This window comes from Eucyclogobius newberryi, unplaced genomic scaffold (genome assembly GCF_026437365.1).
Source record: "Eucyclogobius newberryi isolate DKJ021-1_F unplaced genomic scaffold, fEucNew1.0.hap1 SCAF_22, whole genome shotgun sequence".
Classification (NCBI taxonomy): Eukaryota; Metazoa; Chordata; class Actinopteri; order Gobiiformes; family Gobiidae; genus Eucyclogobius; species Eucyclogobius newberryi.
The window spans coordinates 23,866,759-23,891,968 of NW_027315857.1; the positions used below are offsets into that span (position 1 = coordinate 23,866,759).

The 25,210-nt window shown below is 47.0% G+C and overlaps 1 protein-coding gene across 1 annotated transcript; it reads left to right on the forward strand.

Annotated features, from left to right (window-relative positions):
* The first annotated feature begins 3,669 nt into the window (after positions 1 to 3,669).
* LOC140372055 (uncharacterized) lies at positions 3,670 to 20,987 on the forward strand. Its single transcript, XM_072459320.1, has 6 exons — positions 3,670 to 3,715; positions 7,428 to 7,457; positions 15,071 to 15,361; positions 15,594 to 15,920; positions 19,169 to 19,251; positions 19,424 to 20,987. Exons 1-6 carry the CDS (start codon positions 3,673 to 3,675, stop codon positions 19,493 to 19,495), a joined length of 846 nt encoding a protein of 281 aa, XP_072315421.1. The 5' UTR covers positions 3,670 to 3,672; the 3' UTR covers positions 19,496 to 20,987.
* Positions 20,988 to 25,210: the final 4,223 nt, after the last annotated feature.

Genomic DNA, 25,210 nt, shown 5'->3' on the forward strand with positions numbered 1-25,210 from the left:
AAACTGCATAACCTCTTTGGGATAAGCGCAGAAACCTGGGAGAGTCCATAGTGAAGTGAAGGATCTGACTCTCACAGACGGACAGGCCACGCCCGCTTGAGTGCGATGATGGCGCTGGGGAGAGGGGTCCTTCCATGGAGGCCTTGACGTAGATGGGTGGAGTTAGGTCTTCCAGGCTAAATTTACGCAGGCTTCATTTGTTTTAGCGGTTGATTTTATTGTATATTGTTGTATGTTTATTGTTCAATGTGATTTTTTTGTGCCCCCGCGTATTTCCGTTATTTCTGCACTTCCGTTATTTCTGCCCTTCCTTTATTTCGGCACTTCCGTTATTTTGACACTTCCGTTATTTTGACACTTCCGTTATTTCGGCACTTCCGTTATTTCGGCACTTCCGTTATTTCGGCACTTCCGTTATTTCGGCACTTCCGTTATTTCGCCACTTTCGATATTTCGGCACTTCCGTTATTTCGGCACTTCCGTTATTTCGCCACTTTCGATATTTCGGCACTTTCGTTATTTTGACACTTCCGTTATTTCGGCACTTCCGTTATTTCGCCACTTTCGATATTTCGGCACTTTCGTTATTTTGACACTTCCGTTATTTCGGCACTTCCGTTATTTCGCCACTTTTGATATTTCGGCACGTCCGTTATTTCGCCACTTCCGTTAATTCGGCACGTTAATTATTTCAGCACTTGCGTTATTTCGGCACTTGCGTTATTTTGCCACTTCCGTTATTTTGGCACTTCCGTTATTTCAGCACTTCCGTTATTTCGGCACTTGCCTTTGACTTTATTTGGTGTATTTATACCTGTCGTACATATAAATGATCGAATCGAGCAGGTGTTTGTGGAGACAAAGTGGAAAACTGTGTGGAAAATGACAGGAAGTGACATCACACCAGGGACACTCATTCCAATCAAAGTTTATGCAGAATTTACAAAAAGAAACAACTTTTTTGACTCTCTAAACATTAATTCAACAAAATAAAGTCACTCGCATATATTTTTATTTGGAAAATTAAAAAAAAAAAACTGACATTAGGGTTTTGGCCCAGTGTTTGCTGGGTAATTTCCTAGTGTGATGTCATCAATTACAAACAGGAAGTGAAATGTTAAACCTATAAAATGTGCTATTCTGTGATAACATTTTTATAATTTTTTAGCTAAATTAAAAATATATTTATTTCAACTGTATTTTAGTTCAATGAGTCGTCCAACCTGTCGGGGGCGCTTTAATATCTATACTTCTAACTTGATAATAGCCCTAGAACCAAATGTACAGCACATTTTGAGTGTTTGTTAAATTTTAAAGCATTTTATCACACGACTCTTGCTTTCGTGCGGAGTATGCAGCGCCGCGGAGTATGCAGCGCCGCGCCGTGACATAACCAGCGTTTTCACGCCGCTCGGCTCCAGCGTACAGTCCTTTGTGTGGACATTTCTGTAGGTCTGTGTTCACTGTTACTCCAGTTGCTACGGGCAACAGCAGCAGCTTTACAGTATGGAGGGAAATGCAACACTGAATGTGAAGCAGAGGCTTGTGTCTGGTGTGTGTCAATGCAAGAGAAATGACCCCCACTAGTGGATGAGAAGGAGAGGTACACACACCAGTCGAGCAGGTCTATGTGGAGAAAACAATGAAAAATCTGTAGAATATGACAGGAAGTGACATCACACCAGGGACAGGAAGTGACATCACACCAGGGACACTCATTCCAGTCAAAGTTTATGCAGAATGTATACAAAGAAACAACTTTTTTGACTCTCTAAACATTCATTCAACAAAATAAAGTCGCTCTCATATATTTTTATTTGTCCATAAAAAAAATTGACGTTAGATGAGTGTTTGCTGGGTACTTTCCTAGTGTGACGTCATCAATTACAAACAGGAAGTGAAATTATAAACCTAAAAATTGTGCTGTTCTGAGATAGCTTAAAAAAAAAAAAAAAATGTTTAGCAAAATTCTAAATGTATTTATCTTCCTGGTCTTGTCCTGGTCCAGGTCCAGTCCAGGTCCAGTCCAGGTCCAGTCCTGGTCTAATCCTGATCCAGTCCCGGTCTAGTCCTGGTCTTGTTCTGGTCTTGTCTTGGTCTAGTCCTGGTCCAGTCCTAGTCGAGTCCTGGTCCTGGTCCTGTCCTGGTCTAGTCCTGGTTCAGTCCTGGTCCTGTCCTGGTCTTGTCTTGGTCTAGTCCTGGTCCAGTCCTAGTCCAGTCCTGGTCCAGTCCTGGTCTTGTGCTGGTCCAGTCCAGGTCCAGTCCTGGTCCTGGTCCTGGTCCTGGTCCTGGTCCTGGTCCAGTCCTGGTCCTGGTCCTGGTCCTGGTCCTGGTCCAGTCCTGGTCCAGTCCTGGTCCAGTCCTGGCCCAGTCCTGGCCCAGTCCTGGCCAGGTCCTGGCTCAGTCCTGGCTCAGTTCCCATATGCCGTGTGAACACAGCCTTAAAGTCCTCTAAACATTTGAGAAAGCGGTGGCGGCAGATCGGCGATGGAGGCGTGCCGACTTTGACAAACGTCTCATAAAACGGGTGATAAAGTCGCTGAGCCCTGAAGACGGATCGAGACGCGCCGTACGAGTGATCAGATAAATCAAACTATTTTTGCCTCCCCCTCTGCCATTCATCACACATCAGAGCAGGCCGCCATTTATAACGGGGATAATTAAGTTCTGTCCACGGCGCTGAGACCGCGGAGCACACGAGCGTCACGTCACGTCGCGTCACGTCGTGTCCATCAGAGGACTGTTTCACCTGACGCTTCACCACCTCGGCCTGTGCTCCTGGAGCTCTGAAAGTTAACATGGGTTGGGGGGGGTCAGCATGGGTGAGTGGGTGGACTCATTTAGTCTGACATAATCATCAAGTTTCAGTTACAGCCCTCAGAGGCAACTGTTGTTGTGATTGTGGGCGTTACAAAAATAAATTGAATTGAATTGATGCTAGAAGATCTGTCAGGAGTCCTTCATGCCAAAGAGGCCTGATAGGCTCCTTCTTCAGCCTGATGACATCCCTTAGCTCACACTGGACTCGTGCCTCCTCACTGGTTTAGCTCACACTGGACTCGTGCCTCCTCACTGGTTTAGCTCACACTGGACTCGTGCCTCCTCACTGGTTTAGCTCACACTGGACTCGTGCCTCCTCACTGGTTTAGCTCACACTGGACTCGTGCCTCCTCACTGGTTTAGCTCACACTGGACTCGTGCCTCCTCACTGGTTTAGCTCACACTGGACTCGTGCCTCCTCACTGGTTTAGCTCACACTGGACTCGTGCCTCCTCACTGGTTTAGCTCACACTGGACTCGTGCCTCCTCACTGGTTTAGCTCGCACTGGACTCGTGCCTCCTCACTGGTTTAGCTCGCACTGGACTCGTGCATCAATGGTTTTAATAAATAAACATATAAATAAATGCTTCTCTCATGTGTCGTGCCTTAAGGTTCAATAAACACTCCACGACTAATACATGTCAAACATCAGATTATGGCAGAGCTCTGGGCTTGAACGAGAAAAACCACAAACGATTAAGAGATCAAAATGTGTCAAAAACAGGAAACTCTCATAGACCTGGTTCAAACCGGTTTTAGTCCTGGTTCAGACCTGGTTCAGTTCTTGCTTAGTCTTGGTTCAGTTCTTGTTTAGTCCTGGTTTAGTCCTGGTTTAGTCCTGTTTCCTGGACATGGCTCTGGCGCAGCTCCTGGTTTTGTCCTTCTTCTTTTCGGGTAAGTGACACTTCTTTTCTCTTAGTTTTTGGCTGTGAGAGTCACTGTCTTTAACTTCCTGGAAACATTTTAAATGTAAATTCAAACATATTGTTATTTCTAATGTCAGGATGATGAAATATATTCCTGGTGTTTGTTCATAAAAACACAAAGATTCTCGCAATCGTCACTCTTAAAGCCTGATTATGTCACATTGACTTCCATAAACACATATTTTAACCTCAAAAGTGGAATCATGTTCAGACTTTTGTCACTTTTTCAGTTTGAGGGGAAAAATCAGAGGGACGAACATTGTGGGAGTCATATTTCACGTTGAATACAATCGTAAATACTGAATATTCTGTTTGTCTCCATTTGATTCAAACATGAGTATCTAAAGAAGCCTCACTTTAGACCTGCACATTATTGGGTGATTCAGCTTCTTTTGATCACAGCGTTTGGACTTAATAAAATGTGTAAAATGACGTGTTTGTTTGTTGTCGAAGATTAAAAATATTGTATTTTCCGGACAATAAGTCGCACCTTTTTTCATAGTTTTGGCCTGGGCGCAGCTTATACTTACATTTATATTTATTAGGGATGCATACCGGTACGCCGGACCGAATCTGGACTTGTAAAAACATTGGTTCTAGAATCTAGACCAGGGGTGTCAAACATCCGGCCCGCAAGACGTTTTAATCCGGCCCGGCAAACATTTTGAATTCATATTTAATTAAAAACAAAAAAAAAACAAAAACGTAGTTACGTCCGTAATCGTTTTTTTATTGCTAAAACTACACGTCCCACAATGCCGCCCCTCCCCGCTCGGACCTTCACTTCCGTGTGTGCTGCCGAGGGAGACGTGCGGAGGAAAGTAAGACGCGCATTTGCGTACTTTACAGCACTTACACACCTCAGAGCAGAGGTCATAGCGAGCTCATATTTAGTTTGAGCAGAAACACGTCTGTGATATGAACATTTCACATCAGAAATCACATCAAAAGTCCATGTTCCTGTTGCTGCTGCTGCATGAATATGGACTCTTCTATAGTCTTTCACCTGCTGCACATTTATGCAACAGTCTCCACAACTATTACTAGGCTGTGAAAAATACATTTATTTCTTATATTTTTTATTATTTTATTTTGTACATAATATTTGGCCCACGATTTGACAAAAGAGTTTGGTTTGATTGAACACTGTGGCTCATGCACTTATTCTATATTTTCAAGGACAGAGGCGTAACTTAAGCTCCTTAAACGCTCCACGTGTGTTTGTATTTAGTGGTGAGTCAGTTCAGGTGAACAGAGAACTACAGAGAACTATAGAGAACTACACAGACGTGGAAATGTTACTTAGTACATTTAAAAGGTTTTTTAGATCTTGAGAAGTTTATTTTGTTAAGTCAAACACAATATTTTTCAGTTCCAAATACCTATTTAACAATATTCAACAATAGACTAAATGTTTATCTCTGTAGATCAACTCTGAAGTTGTGATGTTACACTTGTTTTTCTTAATACATTTCACTTTATGAGAACAAACGTGTTTGTAATTTCTTTTAATCAATCCAGTAATTGCTTCAAAAACAGCGTAGGCTATATAAAGCTATTTATTTCTCATATTTTTAATTGTTTTGTGTCTTACGTTATGTTCGGCCCGCGACCCAGCCTGAGCGTCGAAATTCGGCCCGCGGCCCAAAATGAGTTTGACGCCCCTGATCTAGACCATCTTAAACCTTCCATAGATCGTGAAATCCGCGCTGGAAAAGACGTAAACACTGCCATGCATCGCTGTCAATAGCGCACCCGGACCCTAATTAGGGGCATAAGTTGAAGCTGGCGAAATAAGTTTAAAGACGCAAGAGACCGAACATTGAAGCGGCAGCCGGTAAGATCGCTGGCTTTATTTGAACGGTTTTAAGCCTCCACGTGCATTGTGATTGTTAATGTGCTGCGCCGGTTTGTGTGTTGGTTTAAGATGCTTGTTAAAGGAGCGGATTGTGCTTTGCTTTGGGTGTAAATATTATAACGTCTCGCTCAGGTTAGTAATAAATGTCGATTTAGTGCTCACAAGTTGTCACTTTATTTCTTGAAGAGTTGGTTACTGTTGGCCGTAACCACGACGATCGAACAGGAAAAGAAAAAATCCCCCACCCCCCTAAAACTTGTAACCAATATGTAATGACCTGGACTCCACACAATAACAATGCATTAAATGTAGTGTGAAAGGAACATTTAACCAGATAATGCTTAACATTAGGGTCGCTACAATATGAATGAAATAACTTAAGTGTTATGTTGTGGTTTAATGTACAATATACATACTTATACATCAAAGTAAATACTAAGTCAAAGTGATATCGTTTAATCGCTGCATTCATTAATTGGAGCTTATATTTTGAAATAGTATTTTGTATTCTATAGTTGTTTAATATGGTCTGGTGTTTAATGCTGCTAAAATGATGTATTATTTTGATGTGTTGTGTAAAATACTTTCATATTCTATTTTTACTGCTAAGTTGATTGGTTTATAGTGGTTCTAGTTGACTTTTATGCTAGTTTGTGTAACACTGTAAATTATTGACACTGGAGTATTGTCTGTTTGAAGGTTTTTACCTGACTTTTGATGCCAATGGATCTGCAAAATTAAAGAGTGGAAATGTATCTTAAGGCTACGTCTGAGTAAATTCAGTACTGACTTGAAATTGTGGTCCACCCCCTTCAAATAACAGCGAATAAACCAGACAAGTTGATTTTATTTCAATCTGCAGTTAAGCCTTGTGTTTGATAGTCGTCCTTGTTCAAGAGTCTTCAACTTAATTGAGCCAAGTTGCTTGTGTTACGCTGTTATAACATTATGCAAATATGGCATAGGTTTGAACCTAAACCTCTGGATTTGAATTTGGACCGTAACCTGAACGTGGGTTTAGGTATGCATCCCTAATACTTATATATTTATACTCATACTTCGGAGCGACTTATATGTGATATTATTTGTTATTTTCACACTTGCAACCGCATTTCATATTCCAGTGCAACTTATATATGTGTTTTTCTTCTCTATTATGCATTTTTCTGTGCGACTTATACTCCGGTGCGACTTATAGTCCGGAAAATATGGTAGTTGTTTTCTCTTGCATGTGTCAGGATGATGCGTTTGACATGTTTGAAGTCAGATTCCACAGGAGGTTTGGGGCTCATTAAATCCCATGTGTTCTTAAATTACCTGAAGAGGAAGCAAAACTAGATGAATCACATGTTGTTCTGTCCGGGGCTAGTAATACCACTTTTCATCCTTTATGTGGGACATGCAGCATCTTAAACAAGAACCTTTTTTGTGTTCAGATCAAACTCTAATTGCCATTGACTTGACTCCATCATCCTATCTCATAAACAGGACTCACACTTCATGTTTCACACACTGCTCCCAAAACTCTGTCCTCCTTTTGCACAACACTGGGCACATTCACCGCTCGCCAGGCTGAAGCTGAAGGAGGAAACACACCGAGGATTCTTAGTCCTTAAATGTTGTTTGCGTGTTTTATCAGGGAAAATGTGTCTTAAGAAGGTGAAAATGTAATAGAACGTGTGTCAAACCTCAGAGTGTGATCAGAGTGATAGTGAGCTTCCTGTTTCCATCAAACTGATAAAATGTGTGTGTCACTGACGGAAACAGTAGCCATTTCGTGTCATGCGACCGCCATCTTGTGACATGACTGTTCTTTGTGCAGGGGTCCTGTCCGAAAACAACAGCTCAGCAGGTAAAGACACTCACACTGAGGATAACCACTCTGCCACAGTCACACACTCAGAGATGCTGCGTTCACGTGATCTCGGAAACTCTAGATCCCACAGCCGACTCGGAAAAACGGCCTTGAACACAATTCGGGTCGGAATGAGGCGCTTGTACAAAGGACTTTGTTTTAAATCACACACGAATCACATTCAATTCAATTTATTTTTGTAACGTCCAAAATCACAACAACGGTTGCCTCTAAGGGCGACAGTGAAAAATGAATCAACAATGTCTGTGGTGGTGAGGGACGATGTCCCAGAGTCTTTGGGTCCCTGAAAAGCGCTATACAAATAAAATATTTATTATTATTATTATTATCCATCATCCTCCAACCTGGAGGAGTTCCAGAGTGAAGGAGAGATCCGACTCTCACAGACGGACAGACGGACGCGAGGGAGACTGGAGCTGGAGCCACTCTTCAGGCAGAAGAGGGACCGTCCACACGGGGCAGGGACCACTTCACCAGGAGAGGGGCAGTGAACAGTTTGCAAGTAGAATTAAAAATTAGTTATTGTTTGACAGAATAAGTAGTCAGAAGAAGAGGATAGTGCTCAAGCTGTCATACTTCCCCCAGCATAGTTACTCCTAGGGCAGCGTAGCTGAAGCTGTGGGTTTATCTTTCTGTTCCTAACTAGTCTGACCATAAGCGATTTCGAAGAGGAACGTTTTAAGCCTGGACTTAAATGAAGAGACTGTGTCAGCATATTTAACATGGGCCGGGAGCTGATTCCATAACACAGGAGCTTGGTAGCTAAACGCTCTACCTCCTACTGTACTTTTAGAGACTCTTGGGACCACCAGAAGGCCAGCATTCTGAGAGCGAAGAGCTCTGTTTGGATGATATGGTTCTATAGCATCTTTGAGGTAGGACCGGGCCATGTCTTTATGGCTTTGTAGGTCAGGAGTAGAATTTTAAATTTGATTCTAAACTTGACTGGAGCCAGTGAAGAGACTCCAGCACCGGCGTAATGTGCTCTCTTCTTTTTGTCCCTGTTAGTAATCTTGCTGCTGCATTTTGAATCAGTTGAAAGCTTTTTATGGAGCTTTTAGGACACAGTAGTCTAATCTAGTCAGCATCACTTTTAGGCAGGATTCTTCTGATTTTGGCTCTTGTTGCGCAAATGGAAATAGGCTGTTTTACAGGCTTGATTTATATGAGCTTTAAATGAGAGCTCCTGGTCAAATAAGACTCCAAGGTTTCTTACAGTAGAACTGGAGGCTACACGGACATTGTCCAATGTGACTATCTGCTCAGATAGAGCGTCTCGGCTGAGGTCCAACAGGACCAGGATTGAGACCAGTCCATCGTCAGCGGCTAATAACAAATCATTTGTGACTTTAACTAGTGCAGTTTCAGTGCTGTGGTGGGCTCTGAACCCTGACTGGAAGACTTCAAATAAGTTATTGTCCTGCAGGTGGCGACAAAGCTGTTTTACTAAAACTTTTTCAAGGATTTTAGAGACAAAGGGAAGATTTGAAATAGGTCTGTAGTTTAACAATAGGTCGGGATCTAGATTAGGCTTTTTCAGAAGAGGTTTAATGACTGCATGTTTGAAGGACTGTGGAACATAGCCACTTTCGAGTGAAGTATTTATTATATTAAGAATAGGGTCTATAATTAGGGGGAGAATGTCTTTGAGGAGATTGGAATGGGGTCTAGGACACAAGTTGAGCTTTTAGAGGACATAATGGCTGAAGTTATCTCTGCTTGATCAACTGCTGTGAACCTTTCAAAATTTACAGGTGGATTTATATGGGACGTTAGATTTACAGCTTGGGCTAGTTCAGGGCTAATAGCGGGGGTAATTTCATCTAATTTATCTCTGATTGTTTTTATTTTATTGTTAAAAAATAGGATAAAATCATCAGAGCTGAGAGAAGCTGGGATTGAGGGCTCTACTGCGCTGTGACAGTTTGTTAGCCTAGCTACAGTGCTGAAAAGGAATTTAGTGTTACTTTTGTTGACTTCTATTAGATTTGAATAGTATCTGGTTTGGGCCTTACGCAGAGCCTGCTGATAGGACAGCAGCAGCTTTTCCTGCTTTTAGGGATTCTTCTGTGTGAGAGCGACGAAATAATCCCTCTAACTTTCTAACTCTTTGTTTATGTGAACGCAGTTCTTGGTTGTACCATGGGGAGGCACGCTTTGGCCTAATGACCTTCTGTTTTAACGGCGCTACAACGTCAAGAGCAGACTTCAGAGAATTCATGGTCAAGTCGACAAATTGATCACTTATACTGGGACTAAAACTGTCCTCAGCAGGATCACATGACGTGATCACATGACGTGATCACATGACGTGATCACATGACATGTCACTGAATGTTGGCTCTATTATTTCTTTGAAATTTGAGATACATTTTTCAGATATTGTCCTTCTCATTATAACTTTATTCTGTGGGGCTGGATGATCTTTAAGAATAAACTGAAAGGTAATTAGGAAATGATCTGACAATATAGGGTTTAGAGGGAGGACAATGAGGTCACTAATCTCAGTTCCATACGTTAGGACAAGATCCAGAGTGTGCTTATGACTGTGAATCGGTTTATTTACATTTTGAGTGAAACCAATGCTGTCTAACAAGGCGCTGAAGGCATTACTGAGAGAGTCATCACTCACGTTCACGTGGATATCAAAGTCCAGCTATAACTATTTTATCCCAGGCTAGCACTAAGTTTGATATAAAGTCAGAAAACTCTGTTAAAAACTCTGAATAGGGACCAGGAGGTCGGTAGATAACTATGAACAAAACTCCTTTTTGGTTTCTCATATTTGGACATGTGATTGACAGCATGAGGCTTTCAAATGAGTGAAATGCATTGTTAATTTTAGGGCTCATAAGTAGGCTTGAGTGTGAGAATCCTGAAAGACGGCTGTACAATTCAGCATTGATCCGATTGGGCAGGGGACCAGAAAATATTACAGTGTCTGACATCGACTTCGCCAATTCACACACCGCAACAACTTGAACTTTGAGCACCTCTGATTGTCTCCGCCAGGCGTCGTTACCGCCTGCGTGAATCACGACTCGACAGAACTTCTGCCTACTCTGCTTTAGGAGCCTAAGATTTCCTTCGATGTCACCCATTCTGGCCCCCGGGTAATACCTAACGCTAGCAGCTGGCAGCTTCACGTCTCTGACTATAGAACTCCCGATTACAAGAGTTTCTCTAGTCTGTTCAGCGGGCGTGTGATCGCTGAGGGGAGAAAACCTATTGTAGACGGGAAGCTCACGGTGCACTAAGGTTCGGCGTTTAGCGCCTTGTCCCCTCCGAACTGTCACAAATTGGTCCCTATTGTGTTCCTCGTCTAGTCCTGGCTGCACGGGAGACGCTGAGGGGCTGACCTCGGCCTTACTGCTACTGCTAATGCTAATGCTACGCCCTGTAGCGCGGCCCGGTAGACCTGAAGCTAATACCTGACTATAGCTGGACTTTAGCTCCTCTAAACAGCGGATCCGCGCTTTTAACTCCGTAACCCTGGCCTCCAAAACTACCACTACACTGCACTTCACGCACCTGTCGTCAGAGAAGGAGCCAGGGTTCTGACTCGACATATGACAACTTAAACAGGTAAAGGTAGATCCAGCCATGACGCTAGCGGCTAGGCTACGCTAGGCTAGTTCAGGCTGGAGAGTGAGAAGGGCTTTTAATCCATGAAATACAGAAAAGTGAGCGGTATGAGGCTCCGGATTGTTTGCGGAGCAATCAAACTTTCACTTTTGTGTATATGATGCGTAAATAGTGTGTATAATTCATGGATTAATTGATAAAAAGCTCTAAGAACAAACAGCTCTGAAAACGCGATACACTCACCGGAAGTGACGTCACCGGAAATGTATTCGAGACATTTGAGACACAATTCAGCTTTTTAAACCTCAAAGTTAGAAGCAAAACAATTTATTTTAGTATCTTTTTTTAGATCAAAGGCTTTATTTAACACATGTGCTGTCACCTCAACCATTCCACCGCCGCAGCACTTCCAAAAGTCTCTTGAATAATTTATTTATCAGCTGTTTGCCACCAACAATCACATCTTTCCACTGAATCCAATGAGACGATCAGAGTTCTGCAAAAGTCTGTGATCGTTGCTGTTTCTCGTGTGTTTCCGAGCTTCTCTCATGAACCCTGTCATTATGAGAACTCCAATGATGAAGTCGTGCTCTCTGTGTTTCCTAAATCACTTGAACGCAGCAGCAAATCAAGATCTTACAGCGCTCACATCAGCAGATCAGGATCTTACAGAGCTTGCAGCAGCAGATCAGGATCTTACAGAGCTTGCAGCAGAAGATCAGGATCTTACAGCGCTCACAGCAGCAGATCAGGATCTTACAGCGCTCACAGTAGCAGATCAGGATCTTGCAGCGCTCACAGCAGCAGATCAGGATCTTGCAGCGCTCACAGCAGCAGATCAGGATCTTACAGCGCTCACAGCAGCAGATCAGGATCTTACAGCGCTCACAGCAGCAGATCAGGATCTTGCAGCGCTCACAGCAGCAGATCAGGATCTTACAGCGCTCACTGCAGCAGATCAGGATCTTACAGCTCTCACAGCAGCAGATCAGGATCTTACAGCGCTCACAGCAGCAGATCAGGATCTTGCAGCGCTCACAGCAGCAGATCAGGATCTTGCAGCTCTCACAGCAGCAGATCAGGATCTTACAGCGCTCACAGCAGCAGATCAGGATCTTACAGCGCTCACAGTAGCAGATCAGGATCTTGCAGCGCTCACAGCAGCAGATCAGGATCTTACAGCGCTCACAGTAGCAGATCAGGATCTTGCAGTGCTCACAGCAGCAGATCAGGATCTTGCAGCGCTCACAGCAGCAGATCAGGATCTTACAGCGCTCACAGTAGCAGATCAGGATCTTACAGCGCTCACAGCAGCAGATCAGGATCTTACAGCGCTCACTGCAGCAGATCAGGATCTTAAAGCGCTCACTGCAGCAGATCAGGATCTTACAGCGCTCACAGCAGCAGATCAGGATCTTACAGCACTCACAGCAGCAGATCAGGATCTTGCAGCTCTCACAGCAGCAGATCAGGATCTTACAGCGCTCACTGCAGCAGATCAGGATCTTGCAGCTCTCACAGCAGCAGATCAGGATCTTACAGCGCTCACTGCAGCAGATCAGGATCTTACAGCGCTCACTGCAGCAGATCAGGATCTTACAGCGCTCACAGCAGCAGATCAGGATCTTACAGCGCTCACAGCAGCAGATCAGGATCTTACAGCGCTCACTGCAGCAGATCAGGATCTTGCAGCTCTCACAGCAGCAGATCAGGATCTTACAGCGCTCACTGCAGCAGATCAGGATCTTACAGCGCTCACTGCAGCAGATCAGGATCTTACAGCTCTCACTGCAGCAGATCAGGATCTTACAGCGCTCACAGCAGCAGATCAGGATCTTACAGCGCTCACAGCAGCAGATCAGGATCTTACAGCGCTCACTGCAGCAGATCAGGATCTTACAGCGCTCATAGCAGCAGCGAGACACTTTAAAAAGCAGATCACTCATTTCCACTGCTGCTCGTGGAGGGAGGAGTTAGAGGAGGTGACGAGGAGAGCAGTGCCATCACGATATCATTGTCTGTAACCAGCAGAGATTAAATCATTTAGTCCCCAAACCGGACCCCCTCTGACCCCTGACCTCCTAGAAAGTCTGTACATAAAGACAATGAACAGAAGTGGTGACAAAGAGCAGCCCTGAGGTGTCCCTCATGCACTGGAACAGGTCTGACTGTAATGAACACAGCTCCTGCTCGGGTCAGACAGGGGCCCCGGACCCCATATTCCCGAAGCGAAGGGCCCTGGACGCCAGACTCCCAGAGTACCCCCCGAAGGACACCACGAGTAACACGGTGTAAAGCCTTCTCCACACTGCTCCTCCTGAATCCAAGGTTCGACTGTGGGTCAGATTCTCCTCTCCAGTTCCTGGAGTAGACCTTGGCTGAGGATGAGGAGTGAGATTGACACCTCAATCTACGCTCTACCATTTGGGTCATGACCGAAAAACAAGATCACAGAAACAAGCGGTCCAAATGCGTTTCCTCCTCAGGGTGGCTCAGTCACATGGGATGAGCTTGGAGTAGAGCCGCTGCTCCTCCATCTGTTCTGGATTCTCCTGGAAAAAGCCTCCCTGGGGAGGAGTTCATGTCCCACAGAGAAGAGGCCCCAGAGAAGACCCAGGACACACTGGAGGGACTATGTCTCTGGCCTGGGAATGCCCTGGGAGCAGGAGGAAGTGTCTGGGGTGAGGGAAGTCTGTCCCTAATGCTACCTCCAGGACTCAGCCCCGGATAAAGCGAAAGAAAATTGATGGATGATTGCATATGATTGGCCGAGGTTTGATAACTTCCTGTAGAGAGCTGGAGACGACACAAGAGCGAACTGGGCTCAGGAGGGCACTGAGAGGAGGAGTCAGGTAAAGGGGCGGGACTTCAGCTACTCAGGTAAAGAGGCAGGGCTTCACCTGCTTGAGTAAAGGGGGCGGGGCTCCAGCTGGTCATGTAATGGGGCGGGGCTCACTCTCTCTCTTGTCTGTTTAGAGCCGCTCAGGCTGGTGGGAGGATTCAGTCGCTGTGCTGGGACTCTGGAGGTGAAACACAGAGGAGAATGGAGACGAGTGAAGACCTGTAACTCCTGGAACTTGGGGGCTTCAATTGCTGTGTGTCGAGAACTGGACTGTGGCTATGCTGTTTCTGGAGGAGACAGAGATGATTTTCCACAGAGTCCTGTGTGGGAGATCAGCTCTGACTGTGTAATGAAGTCTACAGTGTCAGAGTGTGTCAGGAGCACAGACTCTTCCTCTTCTCTGGGTGTGGATTAAATCCTCAGGTTGAATCTCTCAGATGTTCCTCACAGACTGCTCCTCTCTGTGTCTGGAGTCACTCATTATGGAAGTGTTATTGGCTCAATATAACAGATGATGAACAGTTTGATGCTAAAGCTTAGCATTAGTTCTCTAAATATCAAAGTATAAATAATGAAGAGTGTTTGGGTCGGGACCACCACAGTGTCAGGAGCACAGACTCGTCTCCCTCACGCCGGGTCTGGAGCTGTGTTCAGCTCTGATTTTACATTCTCCTCTTCACTCTCACGTGTCTCTGAGGATTTATTTTGTACTTTTTATATTATAAATTCAGACAAACAGAACAAGACCAGAGAGTGATAGATATAATACCTGACAATAAAATGTCCTCCAGGCACATGTCCCTCTGTATCTGTCCCATCTGTCCCAGAGTCTAGAGAATCTGTCCATGTTTAACTTATATCATGTTTTAGCTTTAGTTTCTCCAGAGGAACGTCACATGTAAAAGATTTCTATGGAACGTCCAATTAGAGTTTAGATCAGGCCCAAAACATCCAGTCTGACCCGAGTCCTGCACTCATAGAATCAGAGTTACTTTAAGTAACCAGAGTTTGATTGTCAGAATAAAGTGAAAGCTCCTCTGGAGCCGCTGTCAACCTCACCTGCTCAGGTAAAGGGGCAGGGCCTCACCTGCTTAGGTAAAGGGGCGGGGCCTCACCTGCTCAGGTAAAGGGGCGGGGTTCATTCTGTCTCTTGTCTGTTCAGAGCCTCTCAGGCTGGTGGGAGGAGCCAGTCGCTGTGATGGGACTGTGGAGGTGAAACTCAGAGGAGAATGGAGACGAGGGGTGAACTATGACCTCTGGGACTTGGGGGCTTTAGCTGCTGTGTGTCGAGACCTGGACTGTGGCTCTGCTGTTTCTGGAGGAGACAGAGATGATTTTCCACAGAGTCCTGTGTGGTACATCAGCTCTGACTGTGTGATGGAGTCTACAGTGACAGAGTGTGTCATGAGCACAGACTCTTCATCCTCTCAGGGTGTGGAGGTGGTGTGTTCAGGTAAAAGTGAAAGTTTGATGCATTTTTAGTTTTTCTCTTGAGCTCAGCAATAAGACATAGAAAATGATAACAATTAAAAAAAAAACTAATATTAATTTCCTTAACATAAACAATACAGAGTTTTAATCAGTGCTTTTAACACTGAAAATAACACAAATTTGTCCCTCTAAAGTCTGAACTTGTCTCCACATGTTTAACTTCATCTGATCACCGTCCAATCCTCTCTCCACAGACTTACTGAACCGTCCAATCATCTCCCTGTCTGTGTTAGACGGGGCCTCCGAGTCCCAGCTTCAGGGGGTCCGGGTGATGCCGGGGTCAAAGTTCAGGGTCGAATGCTCTGTGGAGCCACAGTTCCCAGGAGGCTCCTTCCAGCTCCTCTCTCCCACTGTGAACCTCACTCAGAACCACACCCTGCCCGCTGTCAATCACTCTGCACACTTCCTGTTCTCTGACACTGGCCCCGCCCACAAAGGAAACTACACCTGTGTTTACCTAATGCAGGTGTTCAACCACACCTTCTCCTCTCAGAGCCACGCCCTCCAGCTCTATCTGGGAGGTAAGTACAGCAACACAGCCTCATGTTAGAGTCACAGTCTCATGTTAGAGTCACAGTCTCATGTTAGAGTCACAGCCTCATGTTAGAGTCACAGCCTCATGTTAGAGTCACAGTCTCATGTTAGAGTCACAGTCTCATGTTAGAGTCACAGCCTCATGTTAGAGTCACAGCCTCATGTTAGAATCACAGCCTCATGTTAGAGTCACAGCCTCATGTTAGAGTCACAGCCTCATGTTAGAATCACAGCCTCATGTTAGAGTCACAGCCTCATGTTAGAGTCACAGTCTCATGTTAGAGTCACAGTCTCATGTTAGAGTCACAGCCTCATGTTAGAGTCACAGCCTCATGTTAGAATCACAGCCTCATGTTAGAGTCACAGCCTCATGTTAGAGTCACAGCCTCATGTTAGAGTCACAGCCTCATGTTAGAGTCACAGCCTCATGTTAGAGTCACAGTCTCATGTTAGAATCACAGCCTCATGTTAGAGTCACAGCCTCATGTTAGAGTCACAGCCTCATGTTAGAGTCACAGCCTCATGTTAGAGTCACAGCCTCATGTTAAAGTCACAGTCTCATGTTACAGTCACAGCCTCATGTTAGAGTCACAGCCTCATGTTAGAGTCACAGCCTCATGTTAGAGTCACAGCCTCATGTTAGAGTCACAGTCTCATGTTAGAGTCACAGTCTCATGTTAGAGTCACAGCCTCATGTTAGAGTCACAGTCTCATGTTAGAGTCACAGCCTCATGTTAGAGTCACAGTCTCATGTTAGAGTCACAGTCTCATGTTAGAGTCACAGCCTCATGTTAGAGTCACAGCCTCATGTTAGAGTCACAGCCTCATGTTAAAGTCACAGTCTCATGTTACAGTCACAGCCTCATGTTAGAGTCACAGCCTCATGTTAGAGTCACAGCCTCATGTTAGAGTCACAGTCTCATGTTAGAGTCACAGTCTCATGTTAGAGTCACAGCCTCATGTTAGAGTCACAGTCTCATGTTAGAGTCACAGCCTCATGTTAGAGTCACAGTCTCATGTTAGAGTCACAGTCTCATGTTAGAGTCACAGTCTCATGTTAGAGTCACAGCCTCATGTTAGAGTCACAGCCTCATGTTAGTCACAGTCTCATGTTAGAGTCACAGTCTCATGTTAGAGTCACAGCCTCATGTTAGAGTCACAGCCTCATGTTAGAGTCACAGTCTCATGTTAGAGTCACAGTCTCATGTTAGAGTCACAGCCTAATGTTAGAGTCACAGTCTCATGTTAGAGTCAGTCTCATGTTAGAGTCACAGCCTCATGTTAGAGTCACAGCCTCATGTTAGAATCACAGCCTCATGTTAGAGTCACAGCCTCATGTTAGAGTCACAGTCTCATGTTAGAGTCACAGTCTCATGTTAGAGTCACAGCCTCATGTTAGAGTCACAGCCTCATGTTAGAATCACAGCCTCATGTTAGAGTCACAGCCTCATGTTAGAGTCACAGCCTCATGTTAGAGTCACAGCCTCATGTTAGAGTCACAGTCTCATGTTAGAATCACAGCCTCATGTTAGAGTCACAGCCTCATGTTAGAGTCACAGCCTCATGTTAGAGTCACAGCCTCATGTTAGAGTCACAGCCTCATGTTAAAGTCACAGTCTCATGTTAGAGTCACAGCCTCATGTTAGAGTCACAGCCTCATGTTAGAGTCACAGCCTCATGTTAGAGTCACAGCCTCATGTTAGAGTCACAGTCTCATGTTAGAATCACAGCCTCATGTTAGAGTCACAGCCTCATGTTAGAGTCACAGTGTCATGTTAGAGTCACAGTCTCATGTTAGAGTCACAGTCTCATGTTAGAGTCACAGCCTCATGTTAAAGTCACAGTCTCATGTTACAGTCACAGCCTCATGTTAGAGTCACAGCCTCATGTTAGAGTCACAGCCTCATGTTAGAGTCACAGTCTCATGTTAGAATCACAGTCTCATGTTAGAGTCACAGCCTCATGTTAGAGTCACAGTCTCATGTTAGAGTCACAGCCTCATGTTAGAGTCACAGTCTCATGTTAGAGTCACAGCCTCATGTTAGAGTCACAGCCTCATGTTAGAGTCACAGCCTCATGTTAGTCACAGCCTCATGTTAGTCACAGTCTCATGTTAGAGTCACAGCCTCATGTTAGTCACAGTCTCATGTTAGAGTCACAGCCTCATGTTAGAGTCACAGCCTCATGTTAGAGTCACAGCCTCATGTTAGAGTCACAGTCTCATGTTAGAGTCACAGTCTCATGTTAGAGTCACAGCCTCATGTTAAAGTCACAGTCTCATGTTAGAGTCACAGTCTCATGTTAGAGTCACAGCCTCATGTTAGAGTCACAGCCTCATGTTAGAGTCACAGTCTCATGTTAGAGTCACAGCCTCATGTTAGAGTCACAGTCTCATGTTAGAGTCACAGCCTCATGTTAGAGTCACAGTCTCATGTTAGAGTCACAGCCTCATGTTAGAGTCACAGTCTCATGTTAGAGTCACAGTCTCATGTTAGAGTCACAGCCTCATGTTAGAGTCACAGTCTCATGTTAGAGTCACAGTCTCATGTTAGAGTCACAGTCTCATGTTAGAGTCACAGCCTCATGTTAAAGTCACAGTCTCATGTTAGAGTCACAGTCTCATGTTAGAGTCACAGCCTCATGTTAGAGTCACAGCCTCATGTTAGAGTCACAGTCTCATGTTAGAGTCACAGCCTCATGTTAGAGTCACAGCCTCATGTTAGAGTCACAGTCTCATGTTAGAGTCACAGCCTCATGTTAGAGTCACAGTCTCATGTTAGAGTCACAGTCTCATGTTAGAGTCACAGCCTCATGTTAGAGTCACAGTCTCATGTTAGAGTCACAGCCTCATGTTAGAGTCACAGCCTCATGTTAGAGTCACAGCCTCATGTTAGAGTCACAGTCTCATGTTAGAGTCACAGTCTCATGTTAGAGTCACAGTCTCATGTTAGAGTCACAGCCTCATGTTAGAGTCACAGTCTCATGTTAGAGTCACAGCCTCATGTTAGAGTCACAGTCTCATGTTAGAGTCACAGTCTCATGTTAGAGTCACAGCCTCATGTTAGAGTCACAGTCTCATGTTAGAGTCACAGTCTCATGTTAGAGTCACAGCCTCATGTTAGAGTCACAGTCTCATGTTAGAGTCACAGTCTCATGTTAGAGTCACAGTCTCATGTTAGAGTCACAGCCTCATGTTAGAGTCACAGCCTCATGTTAGAGTCCTTTTGTGTTGCAGGTTCAGACTCACACTTGATCTTCAGAGTCCTGGTCGTTCTACTGTTGATTGTCATAGTCGTCCTTCTACTTTACTACTGCAAGGTACTAGAATCTTTAAACCTCGTTTTAGTCCTGGATTAGTCCTTGTTTAGACCTGGTTTTAGTCCTGGTTTAGCCCTGGTTTAGATCTGCTTTACACTGGGTTAGAATTACTTCAGTTTTTGTTTGTTTTTACCTGAATGTTTTTTGTGAACAGCACCTCCTGTTGTTTCAGGTCAGGGCCAGAGGGGGCGATAGAGAGACCCCCGAAGTTGAGCTGGAGTTAGACCTGTTCAGATCCTCCTGACCTATGGCGCTGTAGTTAAGAAGTTATTTGAACATCTGGTCCTTCCCCACCTCAAGTCCCTCCCCTCCCCCCTGCTGTACCCCCTGTTGGACCCCCTGCTGGACCCCCCAGGTCATCAGGTCTGTGGACGACACCATCAACCTGGCACTCCACTTCACCCTGCAGCATCTGGTCTCCCTGGGAACATATGCCAGGATTCTGTTTGTGGACTTCAGCTCTGCTTTCAACACCATCCTCCTGCTCTGCTCCAGGACAAGCTCTCCCAGCTCAACGTACCTGACTCCACCTGCAGGGGGAGCGCCGACTCCACCTGCACGGGGAGCGCCGACTCCACCTGCAGGGGGAGCGCCGACTCCACCTGCAGGGGGAGCGCCGACTCCACCTGGAGGGGGAGCGCCGACTCCACCTGCAGGGGGAGCGCCGACTCCACCTGCTCCGCGCCGACTCCACCTGGAGAGGGAGCGCCGACTCCACCTGCAGGGGGAGCGCCGACTCCACCTGCAGGGGGAGCGCCGACTCCACCTGCAGGGGGAGCGCCGACTCCACCTGCAGGTGGAGCACTGACTTCCTGATGGATCAGAGGCCGTGCGTGCAGCTGGGGAAGAATGTCTCAGACACTCGGACTATCAGCAGAGGAGCTCCACAGGGCTGTGTACTTTCTCCCCTGCTCTTCTCCCTGTACACAAACGGCTGCACCTCCAGCCACGACTCTGTAAAACTGATGAAGTTTTACAGCCCACAGCCCCCTCTCACTATCACAGACTCCCCCATCTCCACTGTGGACTCCCTCAGCTTTCTTAGCACCACCATCACCAGGACCTCAAGTGGGTGCTCACCATCAGCTCCTCATCAAGAAGGCCCAGCAGAGGATGTACTTCCTGCGGCAGCTGAAGAAAGCCTAGCTGACTGAGCAGATGATGGTGCAGTTCTACACGGCCATCATTGAGTCCATCCTCACCTCCTTCATCACCGGGTGGTACTCTGGAGCCACAGCCAGGGACTAACAGAGACTACAGCGCCCTCTGCTGAGAAGGTGTTCGGCTACAGACTTTCATCTCTGCAGGACCTGTATGTCTCCAGAGCTCTGGGATGAGCAGGTCGGATCACAGCCGAGCCACTCCCCTCAGGCAGGAGGCCACTCCCTCAGGCAGGAGGCCACTCCCCTCAGTCAGGAGGCCACTCCCTCAGGCAGGAGGCCACTCCCCTCAGGGAGGAGGCCACTCCCCTCAGGCAGGAGGCCACACCCCTCAGGCAGGAGGCTACGGTCCATCCGGACCAGAACCTCCCGCTACAAGAACAATTTCTTTCCCTCTGCTGTTGGACTCATGGACACTTCTTAAACACTTTCAACTCAACTGTACATTTGTGTACATAGTAAGCCTATTTTATTTTTATTTTTTATCTTATAGCTTTTTGTTATTTTTATCCCATGGCAGATTTCAATTGTTTCTCTTTTGACTTATTCATTGTTCACTGTTTTATGTTGCACCAAATCGCCAAAACAAGTTCCTATGTTTGTGAATTCTGTTCATTGACAATAAACCTTTTCTGATTCTGATTCTGATTCTGATTCTGAGCTCTATGTACATTAAAAAATAAACTCTTTCCTCACCCTCTGCGGATGGTCTCTATTCCTCCCCCTTCAAGCTCGGGTCCTCTACCAGAGGCCCCTGGGAGCTTCAGGGTTCTTTAGTATCTTTGCTGTTCCTGTACTTTTCTGGACCGAGATGTCTGATGTTTTTCCTGGATCTGCTCAAGTCATTCCTCCAGTTTGGGGTCATTCCTCCAGTTTGGGGTCATTCCTCCAGTTTGGGGTCATTCCTCCAGTTTGGGGGTCACTGCCCCAAGTTCTCCGGTCACTACAGGCACCACCGATACCTTCACGCTCCAGGCCTTCTCCAGCTCCTCTCTGAGGCCTTGGGATTTCTCGAGTTTCTCATGTTCATTTTCCCGGATGTTTCCATCCCATGATGCACTGCAATGTCCAACACCACGGTTTTCCGCTGACCCTTGAGACCACCACTATGTCCGGTTGGTTCTCCATTACCATTCTGTCTGTATCTGGAAGTCCCAGAGGACCTTGGCTCGGTCGTTCTCCACCTTTGGAGGTGTTTCCCACTTTGTCCTTGGGGTCTCCAGCCCGTACTCTGCTCAGATGTTTCTGTACACTATGCCAGCTCAGCTCCCTGAGGGTGCTAGATTTGGGATGGAACCCTCCATGGTCAGGAGCTTTCATGTCTTAACATCTGTGGTCTGTATCTCCTCCTTTGGCCAACTGATTATCCCTGTAGGGTCTGATCACTGGCAGTAGCTGTTTATTGCCTGGGTCTTGTTCTTACCATTGAGCTGCTTCTGAGAACATGCCTCACTCACTGTAGTATTTGGCCGTAGCCGCTTTCCTTGTTGCCTCTTTGGTTGCCATTAGCCTGTGGGATTCCCAGGTACTTGTAACTGTCCTCAATGTCTGCTATTGTTCCTTCTGGGAGTGAGACCCCCTCTGTGTGGACCACCTTCCCTCTGTGTGGACCACTTTCCCTCTCCCTCTGTGTGGACCACCTTCCCTCTGTGTGGACCACCTTCCCTCTGTGTGGACCACTTTCCCCTTCCCTCTGTGTGGACCACCTTCCCTCTGTGTGGACCACCTTCCCTCTGTGTGGACAACTTTCCCTCTCCCTCTGTGTGGACCACCTTCCCTCTCCCTCTGTGTGGACCACCTTCCCTCTGTGTGGACCACTTTCCCTCTCCCTCTGTGTGGACCACCTTCCCTCTCCCTCTGTGTGGACCACCTTCCCTCTGTGTGGACCACCTTCCCTCTCCCTCTGTGTGGACCACCTTCCCTCTGTGTGGACCACCTTCCCTCTGTGTGGACCACCTTCCCTCTCCCTCTGTGTGGACCACCTTCCCTCTCCCTCTGTGTGGACAACCTTCCCTCTGTGTGGACCACCTTCCCTCTCCCTCTGTGTAGACCACCTTCCCTCTGTGTAGACCACCTTCCCTCTGTGTGGACCACCTTCCCTCTGTGTGGACCACCTTCCCTCTCCCTCTGTGTAGACCACCTTCCCTCTGTGTGGATCACCTTCCCTCTGTGTGGACCACCTTCCCTCTCCCTCTGTGTGGACCACCTTCCTTCTCCCTCTGTGTGGACAACCTTCCCTCTGTGTGGACCACCTTCCCTCTCCCTCTGTGTGGACCACCTTCCCTCTGTGTGGATCACCTTCCCTCTGTGTGGACCACCTTCCCTCTGTGTGGACCACCTTCCCTCTGTGTGGACCACCTTCCCTCTCCCTCTGTGTGGACCACCTTCCCTCTGTGTGGACCACCTTCCCTCTCCCTCTGTGTGGACAACCTTCCCTCTGTGTGGACCACCTTCCCTCTCCCTCTGTGTGGACCACCTTCCCTCTGTGTGGACCACCTTCCCTCTCCCTCTGTGTGGACAACCTTCCCTCTGTGTGGACCACCTTCCCTCTCCCTCTGTGTGGACCACCTTCCCTCTGTGTGGACCACCTTCCCTCTGTGTGGACAACCTTCCCTCTGTGTGGACCACCTTCCCTCTCCCTCTGTGTGGACCACCTTCCCTCTGTGTGGACCACCTTCCCTCTCCCTCTGTGTGGACAACCTTCCCTCTGTGTGGACCACCTTCCCTCTCCCTCTGTGTGGACAACCTTCCCTCTGTGTGGACCACCTTCCCTCTGTGTGGACCACTTTCCCTCTGTGTGGACCACCTTCCCTCTGTGTGGACCACCTTCCCTCTCCCTCTGTGTGGACCACCTTCCCTCTGTGTGGACCACCTTCCCTCTCCCTCTGTGTGGACCACCTTCCCTCTGTGTGGACCACCTTCCCTCTCCCTCTGTGTGGACCACCTTCCCTCTGTGTGGACCACCTTCCTCTTCCCTCTCTTAGTCACCTTCGAACACTTCTCTGGTCTCAATGACATTCCGATATCTGAGCTGCAGATCCTGGTGGTGTGGATCAGGGAGTCAATGTCCAGCTCGCTCTTCCTGAGTCGTATCCATTGAGAGTTTTGTTGATTATTTGGCTGAGGGGGTTCAGACCTCTGCAGAACAGCAGTGAGGGCGTTCAGACCTTTACAGAACAGCAGTGAGGGGGTTCAGACCTCTGCAGAACAGCAGTGAGGAGGTTCAGACCTCTGCAGAACAGCAGTGAGGGCGTTCAGACCTCTGCAGAACAGCAGTGAGGAGGTTCAGACCTCTGCAGAACAGCAGTGAGGAGGTTCAGACCTCTGCAGAACAGCAGTGAGGAGGTTCAGACCTCTGCAGAACAGCAGTGAGGGCGTTCAGACCTCTGCAGAACAGCAGTGAGGGGGTTCAGACCTCTGCAGAACAGCAGTGAGGGGGTTCAGACCTCTGCAGAACAGCAGTGAGGGGGTTCAGACCTCTGCAGAACAGCAGTGAGGAGGTTCAGACCTCTGCAGAACAGCAGTGAGGGGGTTCAGACCTCTGCAGAACAGCAGTGAGGGGGTTCAGACCTCTGCAGAACAGCAGTGAGGGGGTTCAGACCTCTGCAGAACAGCAGTGAGGGCGTTCAGACCTCTGCAGAACAGCAGTGAGGGGGTTCAGACCTCTGCAGAACAGCAGTGAGGGGGTTCAGACCTCTGCAGAACAGCAGTGAGGGGGTTCAGACCTCTGCAGAACAGCAGTGAGGGTTTATGCCACATTTAACGTACTTGTGTCTTTGAGCCAAATTTAGTTTGAGCCCAATTTGGATGTGGTCCATGTGTGAGTTTGAACCAGATCCAAACCAGATGCAAAACAAGGTCTAAACCAGCACTAAACAAAGATTAAACTGAACCAAATAATCTACTATTATAATTATTTCTGGATTGAAGTAACTTTCATGTCAAATTAATTTATCTAAATTAGTTTAATAATTTTCTACTTGAAAAATGAAACAGTTTTATCAAATATTTGCCTCCCGAGCCCCAGCAGGAGGGCGTTATTAGGCCTTATCTCCAGCAGGAGGGCGTTATTAGGCCTTAGCCCCAGCAGGAGGGCGTTATTAGGCCTTATCTCCAGCAGGAGGGCGTTATTAGGCCTTAGCCCCAGCAGGAGGGCGTTATTAGGCCTTAGCCCCAGCAGGAGGGCGTTATTAGGCCTTAGCTCCAGCAGGAGGGCGTTATTAGGCCCGAGCCCCAGCAGGAGGGCGTTATTAGGCCTTAGCCCCAGCAGGAGGGCGTTATTAGGCCTTAGTCCCAGCAGGAGGGCGTTATTAGGCCTTAGCCCCAGCAGGAGGGCGTTATTAGGACTTAGCTCCAGCAGGAGGGCGTTATTAGGCCTTAGCTCCAGCAGGAGGGCGTTATTAGGCCCGAGCCCCAGCAGGAGGGCGTTATTAGGCCTTAGCTCCAGCAGGAGGGCGTTATTAGGCCTTAGCCCCAGCAGGAGGGCGTTATTAGGCCTTAGCTCCAGCAGGAGGGCGTTATTAGGCCTTAGCTCCAGCAGGAGGGCGTTATTAGGCCTTAGCTCCAGCAGGAGGGCGTTATTAGGCCTTAGCCCCAGCAGGAGGGCGTTATTAGGCCTTAGCTCCAGCAGGAGGGCGTTATTAGGCCTTAGCCCAAGCAGGAGGGCGTTATTAGGCCTTATCTCCAGCAGGAGGGCGTTATTAGGCCTTAGCCCCAGCAGGAGGGCGTTATTAGGCCTTAGCTCCAGCAGGAGGGCGTTATTAGGCCTTAGCCCCTGCAGGAGGGCGTTATTAGGCCTT